At 37.7% G+C, this 17,698-nt stretch overlaps 2 protein-coding genes across 2 annotated transcripts; one reads left to right on the plus strand and one right to left on the minus strand.

Moving 5' to 3' along the window:
* Window positions 1-4,698: 4,698 nt before the first annotated feature.
* On the minus strand, window positions 4,699-7,885 carry LOC103946496 (uncharacterized protein At1g65710). The gene is made up of 2 exons (XM_009357205.3): window positions 5,893-7,885; window positions 4,699-5,710 (listed from the first exon to the last, which is right to left on the minus strand). The coding sequence occupies exons 1-2, from the start codon at window positions 7,147-7,149 to the stop codon at window positions 4,835-4,837; spliced, it is 2,133 nt and encodes a 710-aa protein (XP_009355480.1). The 5' UTR covers window positions 7,150-7,885; the 3' UTR covers window positions 4,699-4,834.
* A 9,088-nt stretch (window positions 7,886-16,973) lies between these two features.
* LOC103946498 (defensin Tk-AMP-D1.1-like) lies at window positions 16,974-17,494 on the plus strand. The gene is made up of 2 exons (XM_009357207.3): window positions 16,974-17,143; window positions 17,227-17,494. Exons 1-2 carry the CDS (start codon window positions 17,080-17,082, stop codon window positions 17,424-17,426), a joined length of 264 nt encoding a protein of 87 aa, XP_009355482.1. The 5' UTR covers window positions 16,974-17,079; the 3' UTR covers window positions 17,427-17,494.
* The last annotated feature ends 204 nt before the right edge of the window (window positions 17,495-17,698 follow it).

Here is a 17,698-nt window from a genome sequence, read left to right on the forward strand (position 1 = left end):
AAAAATAGCCCAAAAACCATCTCCAACCGAGAGTTAGGCCAAAGGGCTTGTGGGCCCCACTGGACAAAAAAGGCCAAAGGGCCAACCAGCTGGCCCAACTCAACCAGCCAGCCCCAGGCTGGGCCAGAATTTTCATTATTCCTATCGATTATATCTGACAACATTGTACTTATTCCTGTTAATTATATCCGATATGAATGGTAGGCCAAAATTTCAAATATAGCGGCTAGCTGACGTCAGTTACCATTGGATTCAATTTTTTTTTCTTTTTTTATGAATTTAAAAAATTCCTTTTTTTTCTTATAAATATCTAAGTCATTCCTACACCATTTCACTTTTTTTTTTTCTTTTTTTTTTTTCAGGTCATTCCTCCGCTTGGAGGTTTTTTTATATGAAGGGCAGCTCGAAACCCTTTCAATTTCATGGTTGTTGGGAAATTTATAAAGGGTGGATGTTATTTGAAGATCCACCTCAATATAGAGTAGGTATTGCGACAGTGATTGGAACTGCATCCTCAGCTGTAGATATTGATGAAGATGGATCTTTTGCCATTCAACAAACAAGGGTAGAAAATCCGTCTTCGGGTGAAGGTTCCATACCTAGGGCTATGGGACGAAACAAGGCCCAAAAGTTGAAGGAAAAGGGCAAGGCAAATGATGATTATGCCGTTCAACAGAAGTGGCGGCCTCGTTGTGATTAATGGCGGAGAAAAATGTCATTGACGCGGAAGAAAGGAACCATAGGCATGAAGAATGGGTCAAACAAATACAAGAAGAGATGGATGATAAGAACATAGAAAGGAACACTTCGAATTACACTCCAATGAGTAAGGCCTATTTTGATAAGAAAAAAAAAATATTATGACCCGGCGGCAATTGTTTACTTTTGACTATACTCCTACAATGACGGATGATTAAGATGAAGAGGATGTTGATTATGGATATTAAATTTAAGTTGTTGTAGTTTTTAAATTTAAGTTAATGTTGTTTTTAAATTTAATTTGTAGTTTTTAAATTCAAGTTGTAGTTTTTAAATATAAGTTGTTGTTTTTAAATTTAAGTTGTTGTAGTTTTTAAATTTAAATAATAAATAATGTTTGGCCCTATGGCCCTTTGGCCATCGATTGGAGACGGTTTTTTGTGACAGAGTGAAAACGTGCCCTATGGCCCTTTGGCCCTCAGTTGGAGATGGAGGTAAATATGGCCATGTATTGTTCATTAAAATAATAATATCTTGGAGAGCCATAGGGCTAAAACAAGGCCTTTGGCCAGCCTTCAACTGGAAATGGCCTAAGAATAGAGCATTCCATCATCCAAGTTAGCTCGGCTAAGTTATGGTAACTGTCTAAAGTCCCTAACCTAGTTGATCTCATTCCCTGGTTGATCATCCAGGTCAACTTGACTTAGTCAAACTGACCTCACTTTTCATTTCTCTCATTCTTCGTATAAAGGCACCTACACCTAAGGGGGTTTCTATGTAAATTGCACACTTCTTATATAATCAAATACAAATATATACACACACACACACACACAAAGTTGATGTAGTCTAATTAAGGGTGAACTACTCTATTCTTGTCTTTATGTGCATGACTTTGTTATTACTGAGCTAGGGCTCACCTTAATCGGATTTGGATCCTTTCTTGAGCTCAGGGGGGCTGAGCCTCCTGAGCAAATCACATGAAAATCCAACAACTACAATTATTATAACTTTTAGAGAGGCCTCCTCTTTGTAGCCGTTGGATCAAAATCCAACAGCTAGTATGCTTTGCTCAAGAGAGGATCCAAATCCACCTTAATCCGACTTACTGTTGACCTAATCTCCTTTGACTTTGCCCAGTCAAGTGTTGACCTCCCAAAAATATAAGTCAACGGACCACATGTGTTTCAATAGAATCAATACTACTACTACACATGTTGAGAAGTTTGTAATTTCTTAATCAATGTACTTAAAGTACGATCGAGGTGATGCTTCCAACTTTTGTGTTTTTGTTTTGAGAGGAAAACTTCTATGTTTTGGGTTGTTTTTTTTTGGAAAAATTAGTATCTGGTCCTTAGTTACTAATGTTCATTGACTGAGATCTTATTAGTTTTCAAATTTTGATTGAAGTCCCTAGCATTAATGTGATAATGAATTTACATGTTTATTACATATTTTTTTAAATAAAAATTAGTGATTGATTTAGGGTTTTAATACTCGCACCTCTATTAAACTCCTAATTAATTTTGAATTCAAACATTTCCAAAATTAAAAAAAAATTAGAATAAGTTTGTACCCATTAGTTTTTATAAAAAGATTCTCAATTTTTTAATTTTAAATGTACCCATTCATATAATTTTCAATTTTTTTTAATCTTAAATGTACCCATTTTTAAATATACCAATTTGTTATATGTCAAATGCACCCTTTTTTTAATATAACATATACAATTTTTTTTATATGAAATGTACCCAATTTTTTAATATAAAATCCATTAATGTTTTAACCTATTTTTAAACTTATATGGGTACATTCTTTTTTCGTTGATTTGGAGAATGTATCCAAATTTTGGTACAATAAATTTCTTTTTTTTGTTAATTTTGATGAATGTATCCACACACACACACACAATATAATAGAGGGTATTAATTTATAGTTTATTATTTTTAATCCCACAAATTATGAGTTATATTTAAAATCTCATTAATATAAACAAATACAAATTTCAATTTTTAATTTTTAATTAAAAAAATATAGTAACTTACACTATTACATTAATTCAGGGACTTCGATCAAAAACTAAAAACAAACAAGGTTTCAGTTAAAGAATATTGATAACTAAGGACCACATCCAAAGTGTCTTTTTTTTTTTTTTTAAATGTATGCTGCAATAGAAGAAAAGAGGGATCAACCAAATCCCAACCGACAGGTGAATGGAAGCGATGGGTGAAAGCAACAATAGTAAGAGTTTAGGGGCTACCTCACTAATAATCTTCCTTATCGTACTGCTATAAGAAACATCAAACATATTCCAAACCTCTCGCTCCCACCAGCTGAAGCAAAGCAACTATTGACATGCAAGTACCAAAGACAATAAAAGATATATATTTCTGTACGTATTTAATTTTAAAAATAATTAAATATTACTCCAAGAGTCATGTTCATTGCTCTTGCACCTCCAACTCCAACAGGAACTCCCTTCTTATATATAAATCACCAATACCATCTTGTTTAGCACAAGTGTGATTGTAGCCATGTGGACGATTCCCTTGAGGTTGAGGTTCAATATCGAAAGCAGATCCCGCTGAAGCAATTGTAGCAGCTCCAACACCTATTGATTTTGCACCCTCTAACATTTAGAGAGGTCTTTGTATCCACTATAAATGTTGTAAAGCTTTGGATATAGGATGATCAAGGAAAACTAAAAGATTATGAGGTTGTTAGTAACACTTCAAAATAACACATCGTCTACTTTTTTTTCTTTATTTTTTTTTTCACTAAAAAACAATGCAAAGTGACGATTAGGAGCGTCAATAACAACTTCATAGCTACTATGTTATAGTATTTTGGTCAAATACTTTGTTTTGAGTACTTGTTATGGCATTAAAGGTTAAATCACTTATGATCAAGGAAGTGATTAATTTTGTAGCATGCATGCATCAAATTTAAGTTGAAAGCGAGTGATTTGATGCGATTCATCATTGTGTATGTTGTTGAAATTGACTTTAAAGTTGGAGCTTTATATTTACGGTGGACTGGAGTGGACACCATTCATGATTCGTGTCATTCATAGACACAGTTAATGATTTTCATTGGTTTATTTATTTGATTAGACTTTCATCACTTGCTCTTTTTGCTGATTTTGCGTTTCACTTTTTATCATGGATCGATATCGTGGCAAATATAAAACCAGTTGTGCACTTCACTTTGGACCATTTCTCAGGTACTGTATTGATCACAAGACTCAGAACATTCTTTTTATCGAGTGCATTTTTCTCATTGTCATAAAAAAGTGATGTTCACCACCTCATTGGTTATTGTTAATTAGTTTGGTTTAATTGATTTAAGAGCCAATTTTTGAAATTTAAATTAATCTAACAGTAAAATTAAAAACCCTAATCCCATTCAAAATCAAAATAAAAGTAGAGAAACGAAACGACAGAAATGAAGCATTGAAACCCTCAATCAAATTCAAACATACAAATCATACGAATTTGAACATCAAAGCAGCTGTAGAATGCCATCATAAGGTCTGCAATACCCCTAAACTGCCCCCAAAAAGTACCTCGTACTCTCACACAACATAGGCTATGAAACTGTTAAAGAGGGACCCGGCTTCTCTGCCCTCCCACATTCCATACACTCTCATCCTTTCCTATTTTGTGCGGTTATGGTTAAGTCACGTTAATATTTTATATTAATTTTTTTATAAAGATAATAAGACAAAAAACAATAGTAATATAAAATGTTAACGTGGTTTAACCGTAACCGCGCAAAATAGAAGGGGATGGGAGTGTATGGAAAGTGAGAGGGCAGAGAAGCCAGGTCGTTAAAGAGAGTTGCAATCAGTCGTACCGTGAACCCTCAGTATGCATAGCTTCCAATCTCATGCTTCATTGCATTGTCTGATAGCTAAGAGTGGAGACTCGTGTGACTGCTCGAATTATAAACCATAGCGTGACAGTTTAACAGAAAGCATTTACGGAAAAAAAGAAGACGAATTTAATAAGCAGTTCATATGGAAAATGTTGCAAGTATGCAACTACCAACACAAATGTAGTCTACACTAGAGGGGGAGTTGCTGAAAGCAAAAGGTACAAATCTGAATGAATTAGTGAAAAACCCTTCACTACATCTACATTGAAGCTGCAGCAGCAACACCTGGAAGTCTAGGAAGCCCTTTGGCGTTGATGGTAGCAAGCCTCCCACGCCCAATCCCACCACCACTGCGCTGGTGGTGGCGGCCAGTCAATCTCCTCTTGGCAGCTTCGTCCTTATCCAAACTCAGTGGAGTTTTGTGATCCTCCTCTTTGGTGTTGGATCTTGAAGCCCAGCAATCAGTGGAGTCAGCTGAATTGGGTTGCCATGAAGAAGTGAAGCCCCAATTATGTTGTTGCGAACAAGAACTACCGCTCACAAAGCTGTTGCTGCCAGAAGACTCCTGGTCCTCCATATCTTCCAGTGCACCTGTACCCCTTCTCACAGTCACATACTTATGGAAGCTTGGCTCCATCAGATCATCATTGACAACTACCTCAGACTCCACAAAAGGATCCTTTCGCTCATCTGCTATGCTGCCTATGCTCTTCCCAACAATTGAAGCATTATAGCCAGGACCAACTTTTTTGTTCAATTGATCAGTTGGGGTGCTTTTCGTGGTAGAGTTGAGGTCGGCAACTGCTTCTGCGATGGAGCAGGCCTTGGATACACATGGAGGGAGTGATACTGCATTCGGCGCGTTCTGCTGGTGGAAATTCTGTATGTCTTGGAGCAATAGTGAAGTATACAAAGACTGCACAGGATTCGAAAGGGTGTTTGTTTCAGGATCAATGTCTAGGTCTCTGGAGCGCCTAGACGACCTGCTTCTTGTTAATGTTTGGGGTTTCCCTTGTGGCTGTCCCTTAGCCTCCTCCACTAGCACCTTGTTCTTGTTGTCCATTGGACTGTTGCTGGTTATGTAGTTTATACCCTGGGCAACAATTCTGTTACTGTTGGTTTCGAGAGTCGGTTTCTGCAAGATGATTAATCAAGCTTAAACTTCAGAATATTTCATACTGCAATTTGGTTTTCGGCTAAAAAGTACAAACTTTTGAGGTAAGTGACAGCATTTTGCCTAATCTAAACTACGGAGAGGGCGATTCGAACTTTGGTGAATATGGGGAAAAATATTGAGGAAATGACAAGATATGTTACCTGAAGATGGGTGTGTTCCTTGACAACAATCTCCTCTTCAGCCTGGATTTCTCTTTTCTTTCGGTTGTTGTTATTCGCTTGTGGATAGGCAAGGGAGTTCTGATCGATCTCAGCCAACGGATTCCTTCTGTAGGGCGAGTGCTCCGCTTTTCTTGAGGAGCTTCGGCTTAGTGAAGGCTGCTGCTGGCCATCATTGGGAGCTCTACCATTAACTCTGGCCGGGGACTGAGCTCTAGCTGGGGATTGAGCACGAGGCGATCCAACATTTCTCTTCACCGAAATTCGCTTGATGTTAGTTGCGGATTCCCCTCCATTGTTAATGGCGGCTGCAGGGACGGAAACCATCTTTCCTGGCCTCGGATTCGCATTGGCAGTTGAAGTGGCAGTTGCAGCAGAATTAGCATTAGAAGATGAGCGTTTGCCCGGTGAAATACTAGTTCGTCTCTCCCTACTGCTCGACCGTTGCTGCTGTTGCTGCTGATTTCTTTCTCTGCTGGGTGTCCTCCTTCTCCTCCTCCCTTGAGAAGAAGGAGAAGAAGGCCTTGACCTCAAGGATTGGCGGTGGGTTTTCTCTTCTGCAACCCCCTCACCCTCACCATCAGCATCATTGCAAATATCACTGACATTGGCATGACCATCACTCGCATCGAAATCATAGCTCCTCTTCGAACCGGAGTACTTTCTGGTTCTATTCGCAGGCCCGGAAGAATTGCTCCGGCTGAGCCTCCCACACTGTATGAGAATGGCGTCCAATTCCTCCTTGTTGCAGCTCAGCGTCCTCTCACGCTTCCCAACCTTGTCGACGTCATCTGCAGATTCGCTGCAAGCACCCGTCTTGGCGGCAGTACCAATCTGCGGGGAAGAAGCAGTGGCAGCAGCAAAAACAACCGCCGCGTCTGACGGTGGTGAATTCGTTTGGATTTGGTTTTGGGGAAGTGGGGTTTTTTTGCAATCTCTGTCCCCTCTTTCGTCGTGGCTCCTTCGGTGTTTGATGACAAATACCTCCTTTTTCACTTGGACTTGGGGTTCTTGATCTTGATTGTCTCCTTGTTGGGCAATGTGTTCTGGTTTTCCTCCTGGCTGCTTCTTCACCTTCGTTTTAAGCTCCGCTGCTTGGGTTTCCGATTTGGGCTTGCTCTCGATGCTCGAATCAACCACCCCGTAACCGTAACCATAACCGGTAGCGGGCGGAGCAGAAGGAGGCAGCGGCGGCGGAGGAGAAGAAGATGTTTTCTTCCTGCTAAAACAAGTACCCATTACAGAAATTCCAGCGGAAATTGATAAATTTGATTGCGAGATGGAAAATCTGAAGTGGGTAAATCAAATTACAGAAAAGGAAAGAGAATGTTGAGTGAAATCATAGGCGGAAAGACAAAGATTTTGAGGGATTTTGAAGGGTTATCAGAGAAGAATAAGAAGAGGAAGAAGGGAAGAGATGGTGGTGGTCCTTTGCCCGAGACGGAATTTTAAAATGAATGGTTTGTCTCTCTGACTCTTTAGCCGTTGTGGATTTGATTCAAAAAACTAATTATGATTTGTTTAATTCAGAGAGAGAGAGAGAGAGAGAGGGAGAATTTGAAATGATCATGTTTCCTACTCGTCACAGCGACTGAGGCCCTCACTCTCTACTTCCCTATTTCCCATTTTACCCTTTTCTCTCAGCAAAATTATAATTTTCTTCATTTTTTTAAGATCCTAAAATGTTGCTTGATTTTTGGAACAGTTTAATTTTTAAGTCATATCTTGAAGATTAACCTTGCATTTAAAAAAAAAAAAAAAAAACTGAATCAGACAGCATTTAGCCGTTTGATTAACATTATCATAATTTCAATGTTTAAGTGAAAATTGTATTTCGGCGATTTATTTGATAAAATTTAAATGACCAAACTGATCATTAACGAGCAATTTAGAAACTAGACAACCATAGTTATCAATCAAATAACAATGTAGAATCATTAAAAAAAATCAAAAAGTCCAAACAAGAAAATTGTTAGCGCTCCCCAAATTATAGTTTACACAGTGTGGTGCCAAAAATCAACATAAGTAGGGATGACAAAGGTTTTTAGTTGAGAATTTGTATAATATTGTTTCATTGTTGTAATAGTAGAGGATGTGCGCCTCTTTTGCCAAGGCCAACCCTCAGGTAGTGCAGGTGGTGCACTCGCTCAGGGCCCCTAATATTGAAGGCAGGTCTAGACGTAATTTCTTATTTTTCAAATGCCTAGAGTTTAAACGTAGCAGTCATCAACCGCCTAATGCCTATGGATCCATAGGCAGAGCCTTTAGATACTGGTATCATGTAATTTTGTGCAATAAGAATACAAGATTTGTGTCCCTAAATAGTATTCCATTACGTTTCTCATGGACGACGTTATGGGTTCAAACCCGTAAGTGAATATTCATCTTAAGCCATATTTTGAAATACATTTGATATAATCTACATTAAATAGGGGAGGAGTGAGCTAAACTCACAATGGGCTAGTCATGTTAATTTGGTTCAAATCGACTTTCCAATAATTAAAACTAAAATCTTTGACTTACTAGTGAAGATAAATATCACTAGAACGTAATATTAAATAACAATTTTAAGACATTAAAACTTTAAAATAATCTCAAAAGGATTTAGATCGAGGAACTCTTAGAAGAATAAGGAATGCCTAATCAACTACAACTGATTGTATTCATTGAATTTTTATGTACTAAAACAAATTTAATTACCAATGATTGAAAATTTAATTAATAATAATTTTTTTTCTTAGTGCCTAATCAACTTCAACTGATTGTATTCATTGAACTTGTATGTACCAAAACATATTTAAATTACCAATGATTGAAAATTTAATTAATAATAATTTTTTTCTTAGTGAGAATCTCGATTATAATTTCATATAGGGAGTCGGTCGGTCCTGTCTGTCTCCTTATATTTTACAAAAAAAATTTTGAAGTTTTAATTATCTCTTGTTTGCTGTTATCCATTTATCCTCTTTGCACAAGGGCAAAATGGGAAATTAGATTTTATAACACCCAAAATCACGTGAGATCGGGCTTGTTGAGTTAGAGTGATATGAATAGTGCATGTCGGGCTAGCGGGCGGGGTCGCTCATTTGAAATATGAAGTCGTTTGATGCGTAGAGAGCCGTTGGATGGAATTTTTCGGACCCGCTACCGAACAACCCGTGACCCACCACCAACTTCAACTTTATTATTTCCACAGCACTTAGAAGTTATTACTAGCTTTATTTGTCTTCAGCTAATGACAAGTTTTCTCTATGGTCCCTAAGAATTTTCTCATTCCAATTTTGATCAATGAACTTTTTGAAGTTGTGATTAAAAAGATTAAGGACTAGTTTGGTATTCCTGTGCTTTTTTAAAAAAATTATTTTTGCTGTGTTGTGAGAATAAACAGTTTTATAATAAAATTGTTTAGTGTTTGTGTTTGGGCCCAAAATATTGGTGTGGGCCAAATTAGGAGTTGTTCTCGGCCCAGCAGTATGTTTCTAGAACCATCACGAATTCTAGTTATTATGGGCCTCTTGGTTAAGATCGGCCGAGTCTTAGTATGAGGCGGATTGATGGGGTAAGTCGAATCCTAGTATAATAAGAAGTCTCAATGGAATAAGGATGCTGAGATTCGAGAAGTGAACGTGGCCGGATAAAGAGGTTGGTTCGAAGTCCTAATGGAGGTAGGATTGGCCGAGACCTGGTTAGATTAGGTTAAAGAATCCTAATCCTAGTGTAGTTCTGGCTCGACCATGATGATATTGGCTGCTATAAATAAGAAGGGGGTGCATCATTCTAAGGTGCCCAATTCAACACACAAACTGCCATGCACAAACTCTCGCTCTACGTGAAACCTCTCAACAACCTTGAGATTTTTATTTTCTTTTTTCGCCAACACATCTTTAATTTGGCTAAACAGCACTGTGAAGGCAACCGATGACATCTTCAGTTTGGATAAACAACACTATTGTCGTAGAATCAGCCGACCCCGAAACACCTTCAATTTGGATAAACAGCACTACGTCGAGGCCGATTGGTTATCTATCCAAGTCTCGGCCAAGAAAGATCTTCGAGTTCTTGTTGTCAGAGGTCATCTCATTAGCCTTCTCGGCAAAGTGATGTGTCATAGATTACTAGGCTTGGCACATTGAACGTTGAGTTGTTTTATGATTGGATACTCACAAGTAAGTTTTAGAGTTTGACATTCTGACGGCCGAACCATGTTTACCATCAAGACATACATCTTTTTTGAGTACTTGTGTCCATATAGTTTGGTACCAGTTCGGCATGCTTATACTCTTACGAATTTAATCACCGTAACCGAACTCGACGTCGACGATCTGTGAACTTCGCAAGACTAGCAGCCTTATCTTCAGTCTCTAGAACCCAAAGGCCGAGACGTGTTCCTTCCTCAGCTGCAGTCGCAAGATCAAGAAGTCAGCAGCGCGCTCAATACAACATCAACACATTTTACTCCTCGGCCAAGCTCGGTTGACGAGTTGGCACGACCTGCATCAACTGTAGGACGTAGTTAGCTTATTAATTACTCGACCTGCGCGCCACGTAGGCTTGGTAGTTTTAGGGTCAACAGTTTGATAAACTATTTTTGTAAAAGTGTTTTAACAAAAAAAAAAAAAAAAAAAAAACAAAGTATTTTGAGTGTTTGGTAACTTTTATATAAAATTGTTGTGAATATGTTAAATGATTAAAAAATATATGATATTTAATGTGGTATAATAATTGCCAAAAAGAATAATGTAGGAGCAAAGATTGTAGTTTTGTAAAATATACGAGGAGGGGGTATACTTTCTATTTGCAAATTTTAGTAAATGAGCATTGATCACTATGTTTTGAAAAAAAAACACTTTTTTTTTTCTTTTTTTTTTTTTTTTTACCAAACACATTTGATGTTCCATATTATTTAAGAAACTTTTTTTTTTTTAAGCACCACAATCCCAAACCAGCCCTAAATAGTATTAAAAAAGTGAGCTCCCCATTTGACAATTAACCGACTTCTTGACAGGCAGACAAATCAAAAGTTCAAAAGCTTATATAGGTACTAAATTACTAAAACTAGCACTCTGGTGAGGGAAATAACCGTGATTGCAAAAGGTACACCCAGTTCATCAGTTCGAGCATAACTTTTCCCAATTGAGGTACCCGATCGAACAAACAATCAAACAGTTAGAAACTCAAAACGGATTGCTAATTTACTTTAACAGTTACAGGTTTGGCTTAAAAAATTATGCATATACAATTAGACCTAACATTTTGGACCTAACCCGTTAACCCGATCTGACCTGACCTATTAATATTAGTATTTGGATGAATGCTTAACGGGTCGGGTAGTTAACGGGTGAACCCATTAACAACCTGTCAAATAACGGGTCACTTTGGGTCAACCCATTAGACCCATTAGCACCCACTATAAATTATAACCACACCTTATCTTTTGGGGTGTGTTATCCACATACCCCATTTTACGTCTTACACACCCCTTATTAATTTTTATCTGTTAATTTTCTTCAATTCATTTGATTCGACGACAGAAAATTAGAAAAATGTGTGAAAAGTAAAATGGGATGTGTAAATATCACACCCCTATCTTTTTCCTATTTTCCTATCTTTTTTTCTATCATCGATAAATAATCTACTACTTCATTGATTCATTAGTTCATGGCAATATCTCCGCAAGCATTTCCGCTGTGAAAACGCTGGCCCTCAGTGGGGGCCTTCATATCGCCCAAGCTCTCCGACCAGCCCCTCCTTTGTTCCCTCCACCATCTCTCCCAAGAAATCTCCTCCCTCGAGCCGCTCCAATTTCTCCTGTGCCACACCTCCCGCTCTGTGATCCGCAAGTCAACCCTCCTCTCCATCCTCTTTGAAGACATCATCCGTAGCTCCTTGTCTATAGGAAAAGTTCCAGAACCAAATGGAGGAGAAATCCAAGTCGCAGCTCCTTGTCTGTTTACTATATATCCAAGTCAGTACCTTTTTCACTGTCAGCACCTTTGTATATATCCTTGCAGTTAATATGTGTAATTGTATTGGAATGCCAAAAAAAAAAAAAGGTTATTAAAGGGTGATCTATTAGATTAATGGGTTAGGTTCGAATGATCCGTTAGCTTAATGAATAGGATTTGGGTGACCCATTACCTTAAGGGGTCGGATTGAACCTGATCCAAACCCGATAAACCCAACCCGTTTACAGGTCTATTAATACAATCATGTCGGTGCAGATTAAGTGACTTACTACTAAACCCTACTACTACTATACCATAAACCGACAATCTAAATATTATGTCCGGGGACATCCCATTGAGAAGTATGTATGGATCAACATGTGATAGAACTTATATTCCATATTTCACTCTTGCAGTTCAAAACAGCAAGCCAATTATTTGGTAAGAGATGTCACAAAACGCCCTCAAGTGGAGTCACTGGAAACATCCAAAACTTGCAGACTAAAATCCAATGAAATAAACCAAAACTAATAATTAAACTTGGCATTACTGCAATCACCTAACATGTCAATTTATCTCCAACTATACCTGCATAACCTCTCATTATATTTTATTTTCCAGATTTGAGTAGAATTAATTAAAAGAATTTTTATTGCATTCGACAGCTCACAATATCTTAACACAGTAATATACTGTTATAAGAACTATGATATTTTATGTGAGATATATATACATGCCGCTTCATTTACATATAAAATGTGAATAATAAGTCAAATGTGCTTAAAACTTAAATATTCTTTTAAAAGCAAAAGTTAAATGTGCTTGAAAAAGAAACCCTAATGTGAGCATAGAAAAATGTATGGCGGAGAACTTAGTCAACAAAAATAGGAATTTGGTTTATGGTGCCCCTTAAGTTGGAAATTTCAATTTCATATTTTGGGTATGGAGTTACCTTGCTTTACGGAGATTGATCCTCATTAATCTGCACTAGATCCCTATATAATAAGCTTTGCATGGTTATTGTTCTTTGCATCAGCGTCTGAGATCTCTCTTATCATACACAAGCACACACACATAAACACACATATCAAGCACACACTCACATACACACAGATTCAAATGGAGCGTTCAATGCATCTTGTTTCAGCCGCCTTCGTTCTTATCTTGCTTTTGGCTGCTACAGGTAATTATACCTCTTTTTAATAATTAATTTTTTATGATGTTTCGATTAAAGCATCTTATTCAACAAAAAATTTTGATCTTTAGAGATGGGGCCAATGAGTGTTGAGGCAAGGACTGAGTCAAGCAAGGCAGTTGAGGGAAAGATCTGCGAGTTTCCAAGCACCCTGTTCAAGGGGTTGTGCTTTTCGTCTAACAACTGTAAACACACCTGCAGAAAGGAGCAATTTACCAGAGGCAAATGCAGTCTCCTCACTCGTACATGCATGTGCACTAAAAAGTGCTAATTAATTTGTTAAAAAGAAATGTAATCTGTGTAGAGACTGTGCTTGTGTAATGTGATGGATTGATATGACCCTGTATCCACATGGTTGCTTTTGCTAATAAATTGAATGACTTGCTAAAACTAGCACTCTGGTGAGGGAAATAACATTAAATTTAGACAAAAATCAGACTTTATAAATTGACATATAACAATTTTCTTGTTTGGATTCATAAACATAAAAATTTAGAAGGGTGTAATCAAATTAATTTTTATTTTTTTAAATAAAGACTTTTTTTAAGTGACATAGTTCACATATTATGTTCTATATGGATTTGAGATGATTTTAAAAGAACACTAGCAGTGCAGACTTTCACGGATTTAAAAGAATTTGGAAGAATCATGTTACATACCTTGATGTATTTTCGTCTTGTTGTCTTTGTCATGGGTGTGTCAATGAACACCGTGCCCTCCGCCCTTCTCCATCATCCTCTTCCATGGTAAAATAATTGAATTAAATGTAAAAATACTCATGAACTTTCTTCCTTTCTTACATAAAAGCAGAGCCATAACTCCATTGTAATCCACTGTCTACAAACCCATCCTACACAGTAGGAGTGCAAATGGATAATAAAGCCTGATTGCCTCCATGAATATTAATCCTTTTCAGAATTTGACTACTCCAGCTCCTCAATGCAGAAGTAATACCAGCGGCGAAAATTGAATATACAATAGGAGAAAGGGGACGAGAGGGATGAAAATGGGTAGGTTGGATAAAGTTGACGTGGAGAATAGTGTCAAGTGCGTATTTTAATGAATCATTGTGGGTGCTTAAGTTGGACATTGCATGATTGGAAGTGTTGCTGAGTTTCATTGCTTCTTAAAGCATTGAGAAGTCTGACTTAGAACAAAATGATGGAATTACTAAACTACCCTTCTAAGATTCAAAGTTTGTCAACTCTAGGGTTGAGTGGATGTTGTTAGAGTAGGGTCCTTTCCGACTTTGACAAGCTCAAAGGAACATCGGCTAGAAAACAGTCAAGGTCCGATGAGTATGGAAGGACGAAGCCGAGCACTTTCCCATAAAGTGCTTTCTGAGCACTAGAGGGCAAATTGGCCATTGACAATATTAAGGCATGAGCCCTTGGAACAAAAAAAAAAAAGCAGACCTAGTCAGACATTAACTCTAAGCTACGTGGCGGCTAGACGATGGAACAGAGGTGTACGAAGGGACGTAAAGGCTAACAGGTAGGGTACTCAGTGTATGACTTCCCACCAACCCCGGGCCCGAGCAAGGCGCTCGGCCACGTCATCCCAAGAAAAGACACAAGTGGACTTGCACAAGTGTTACCTCCTTGCTATGTGTCGGCCAAAGAGTGGAGGGACAACTAGCAGGTCAAATTTGTGTATTTGGTGCATTAAATGAAAATGAATTGATAGACTCGAGCCCAGAGGTTGAAGACTTAGAAAAAACCTATATAAGGATGACAAGTACTCCTTAAAGGGGGTTGGACGATTGAAAGAGGAATTATAGTATACTAAGTTGAGCGCTATTCGTAACCTTATTCTTTATTTATCCAAGTGACTCATTGAATGTGGCCCAGTTTTAAGGTGCGAACGGCTTAAATTCTGTTGTTTATTTCTTATCATTTGCAAAGCTCGAGCCTATCAAGGGCCAACACTTAACCATTTCAACCTTTGTTGACCTCACTAATTTTTGAGTGTTAACAAATATTTCATCAAATAATTAAATTTCCTACCCCATATAAATTTTGAATATTAGACTCATATAAATGAGCTGAACCCATAATGAAATCATCCAGCCCATATGATGGTATTGTACATTCTTAAGCATAACGGGAGATTTGGTTGGGATGAATTAGGACCTGAATTTTTGTTTAATGTTCTAGTAGAAGATGCAAATTTTTCCATTCGTATTTGATTATTAATACAATTCTATATTTTCATAAATAAATAAATTAAGTTAATGAGCAAGTCAAGAAATGAGAGACGAAAATGATGAGTTTGAAATATAAAAGACTAAACTGATGATGTTGCAAAACATTCGGAACTATGTGTGATAAAAATCCATATGAGATTGTATGCGAATACAAACTATGCTAAGATTTCTAAAGGGAACTGAAAAAAAAAAAAAAAAAACAGTCATAAAACAATGAAAACCTGATACAAGAGTCAACATCCATAGAATTTGATTTAGAATAAAAACCAAAGCTCTACAAGATTTAGAAAAACAATTAAATCAATAATCAATCTTAATTAAAGGATTCCTTTTAATCTCAGCATTTTCGAAGCGAAATAATTTATTTCATAAGTAACTTTTAGCTTGAGTAAAATACGGATCAATTTCTACGTCGAAATTACTCTTTAGCCCAAACCCAAGTCATCCTTCAAACCCAACCTATCCAACCCAAAACCCAAAACCCAACCCCCTAAAACCCTCCCGGCAAAACCCGCCGAACCAGAAACCACCATGGACGAAGACCACCATGACGACCTAGACGCAGTCGAGCCATTTAACGATAGTGCAGACATCTGCCAACAGCTCATGGACCGCTACAAAAAGTCCTCGGCTCCGCGGCACCGCCACCTCCTCGCAACAGCGGCCGCAATGCGCTCCATCATCTCCGCCGAGTCCCTCCCACTCACTCCGCCTGCCTACTTCGTCGCCACCATCTCCGCCATCGAAGACATGTCATCCTCCCCGTCCCAGACCCTGGATCCCACCGCCTCAGCGGCGCTGTTGTCGTTCTTGGCCATGGTACTCCCGCTGGTGCCTCCAGGGAGTGTCTCGTCGGCCAAGGCGAGCGAGGCAGGGTCGATGCTGATTGGGCTTCTGGAAAGAGAGGAGGAGCTATCCATGCCCGCCGTGAGGGCTTTGATAAAGTGCTTGGGGGTTTTGGTGGGGTTTTGTGATTTGGAGGATTGGGGCAATATCAAATGGGGGTTGGAGACGTGCTCAAGTTCTCCGTCGATAGGCGGCCCAAGGTAGGGCATTTGCTGGAATTTGCTTCCTTGTTAAGTGATTGATTTACTACATATACTTAGCATAAGTGGGTTTAAAATTTATAGACTTGGTGTGAGCTGCATAAAAAAGTATGAGCTTGTGGTTTCGTAGTGTATAACTTCTACACAGAAAGTTTGAAAGAATTACCAATTTATGTGAAATTGTTCCCAATGTCAAATTATTTCAAGTAATTTATATTTACCCTTTTATATTTTTGTTGGAATGATTGAAGAACGAGAGCCGTTAGTGTACTGGTAAAATGGTTCTGTTGTGATTTGGAGGTGAATGAAACAAAAACAGCCTTTCCACAATATCTTAACACAGTAATATACTGTTATAAGAACTATGGTATTTTACGTGAGATATATATACATGCCGCTTCATTTACATATAAAATGTGAATAATAAGTCAAATGTGCTTAAAACTTAAATATTCTTTTAAAAGCAAAAGTTAAATGTGCTTGAAAAAGAAACCCTAATGTGAGCATAGAAAAATGTATGGCGGAGAACTTAGTCAACAAAAATAGGAATTTGGTTTATGGTGCCCCTTAAGTTGGAAATTTCAATTTTGTATTTTGGGTATGGAGCTACCTTGCTTTACGGAGATTGATCCTCATTAATCTGCACTAGATCCCTATATAATAAGCTTTGCATGGTTATTGTTCTTTGCATCAGCGTCTGAGATCTCTCTTATCATACACAAGCACACACACATAAACTCACATATCAAGCACACACTCACATACACACAGATTCAAATGGAGCGTTCAATGCGTCTTGTTTCAGCCGCCTTCGTTCTTATCTTGCTTTTGGCTGCTACAGGTAATTATATCTCTTTTTAATAATTAATTTTTTATGGTGTTTCGATTAAAGCATCTTATTCAACAAAAAATTTTGATCTTTAGAGATGGGGCCAATGGGTGTTGAGGCAAGGACTGAGTCAAGCAAGGCAGTTGAGGGAAAGATCTGCGAGTTTCCAAGCACCATGTTCAAGGGGTTGTGCTTTTCGTCTAACAACTGTAAACACACCTGCAGAAAGGAGCAATTTACCAGAGGCAAATGTAGTCTCCTCACTCGTACATGCATGTGCACCAAAAAGTGCTAATTAATTTGTTAAAAAGAAATGTAATCTGTGTAGAGAATGTGCTTGTGTAATGTGATGGATTGATATGACCCTGTATCCACATGGTTGCTTTTGCTAATAAATTGAATGACTTGCTAAAACTAGCAATCTGGTGAGGGAAATAACTTTAAATTTAGACAAAAATCAGACTTTATAAATTGACATATAATAATTTTCTTGTTTGGATTTATAAACATAAAAATTTAGAAGGGTGTAATCAAATTAAATTTTTTTTTTAAATAAAGACTTTTTTA

This window comes from the organism of the source record quoted next, unplaced genomic scaffold (genome assembly GCF_019419815.1).
Source record: "Pyrus x bretschneideri cultivar Hongxiangsu unplaced genomic scaffold, Pyrus_bretschneideri_v1 Contig9, whole genome shotgun sequence".
In the NCBI taxonomy this organism is placed as follows: domain Eukaryota; kingdom Viridiplantae; phylum Streptophyta; class Magnoliopsida; order Rosales; family Rosaceae; genus Pyrus; species Pyrus x bretschneideri.

Coding starts and splice junctions, on each gene's coding strand:
- LOC103946496 (XM_009357205.3), bottom strand. CDS start 7,149: ATGGGTACTTGTTTTAGCAGGAAGAAAACATCTTCTTCTCCTCCGCCG. Junction 5,711..5,892: donor AGGAACACACCCATCTTCAG/GTAACATATCTT, acceptor ATCATCTTGCAG/AAACCGACTCTCGAAACCAA.
- LOC103946498 (XM_009357207.3), top strand. CDS start 17,080: ATGGAGCGTTCAATGCGTCTTGTTTCAGCCGCCTTCGTTCTTATCTTG. Junction 17,144..17,226: donor CTTGCTTTTGGCTGCTACAG/GTAATTATATCT, acceptor TTTGATCTTTAG/AGATGGGGCCAATGGGTGTT.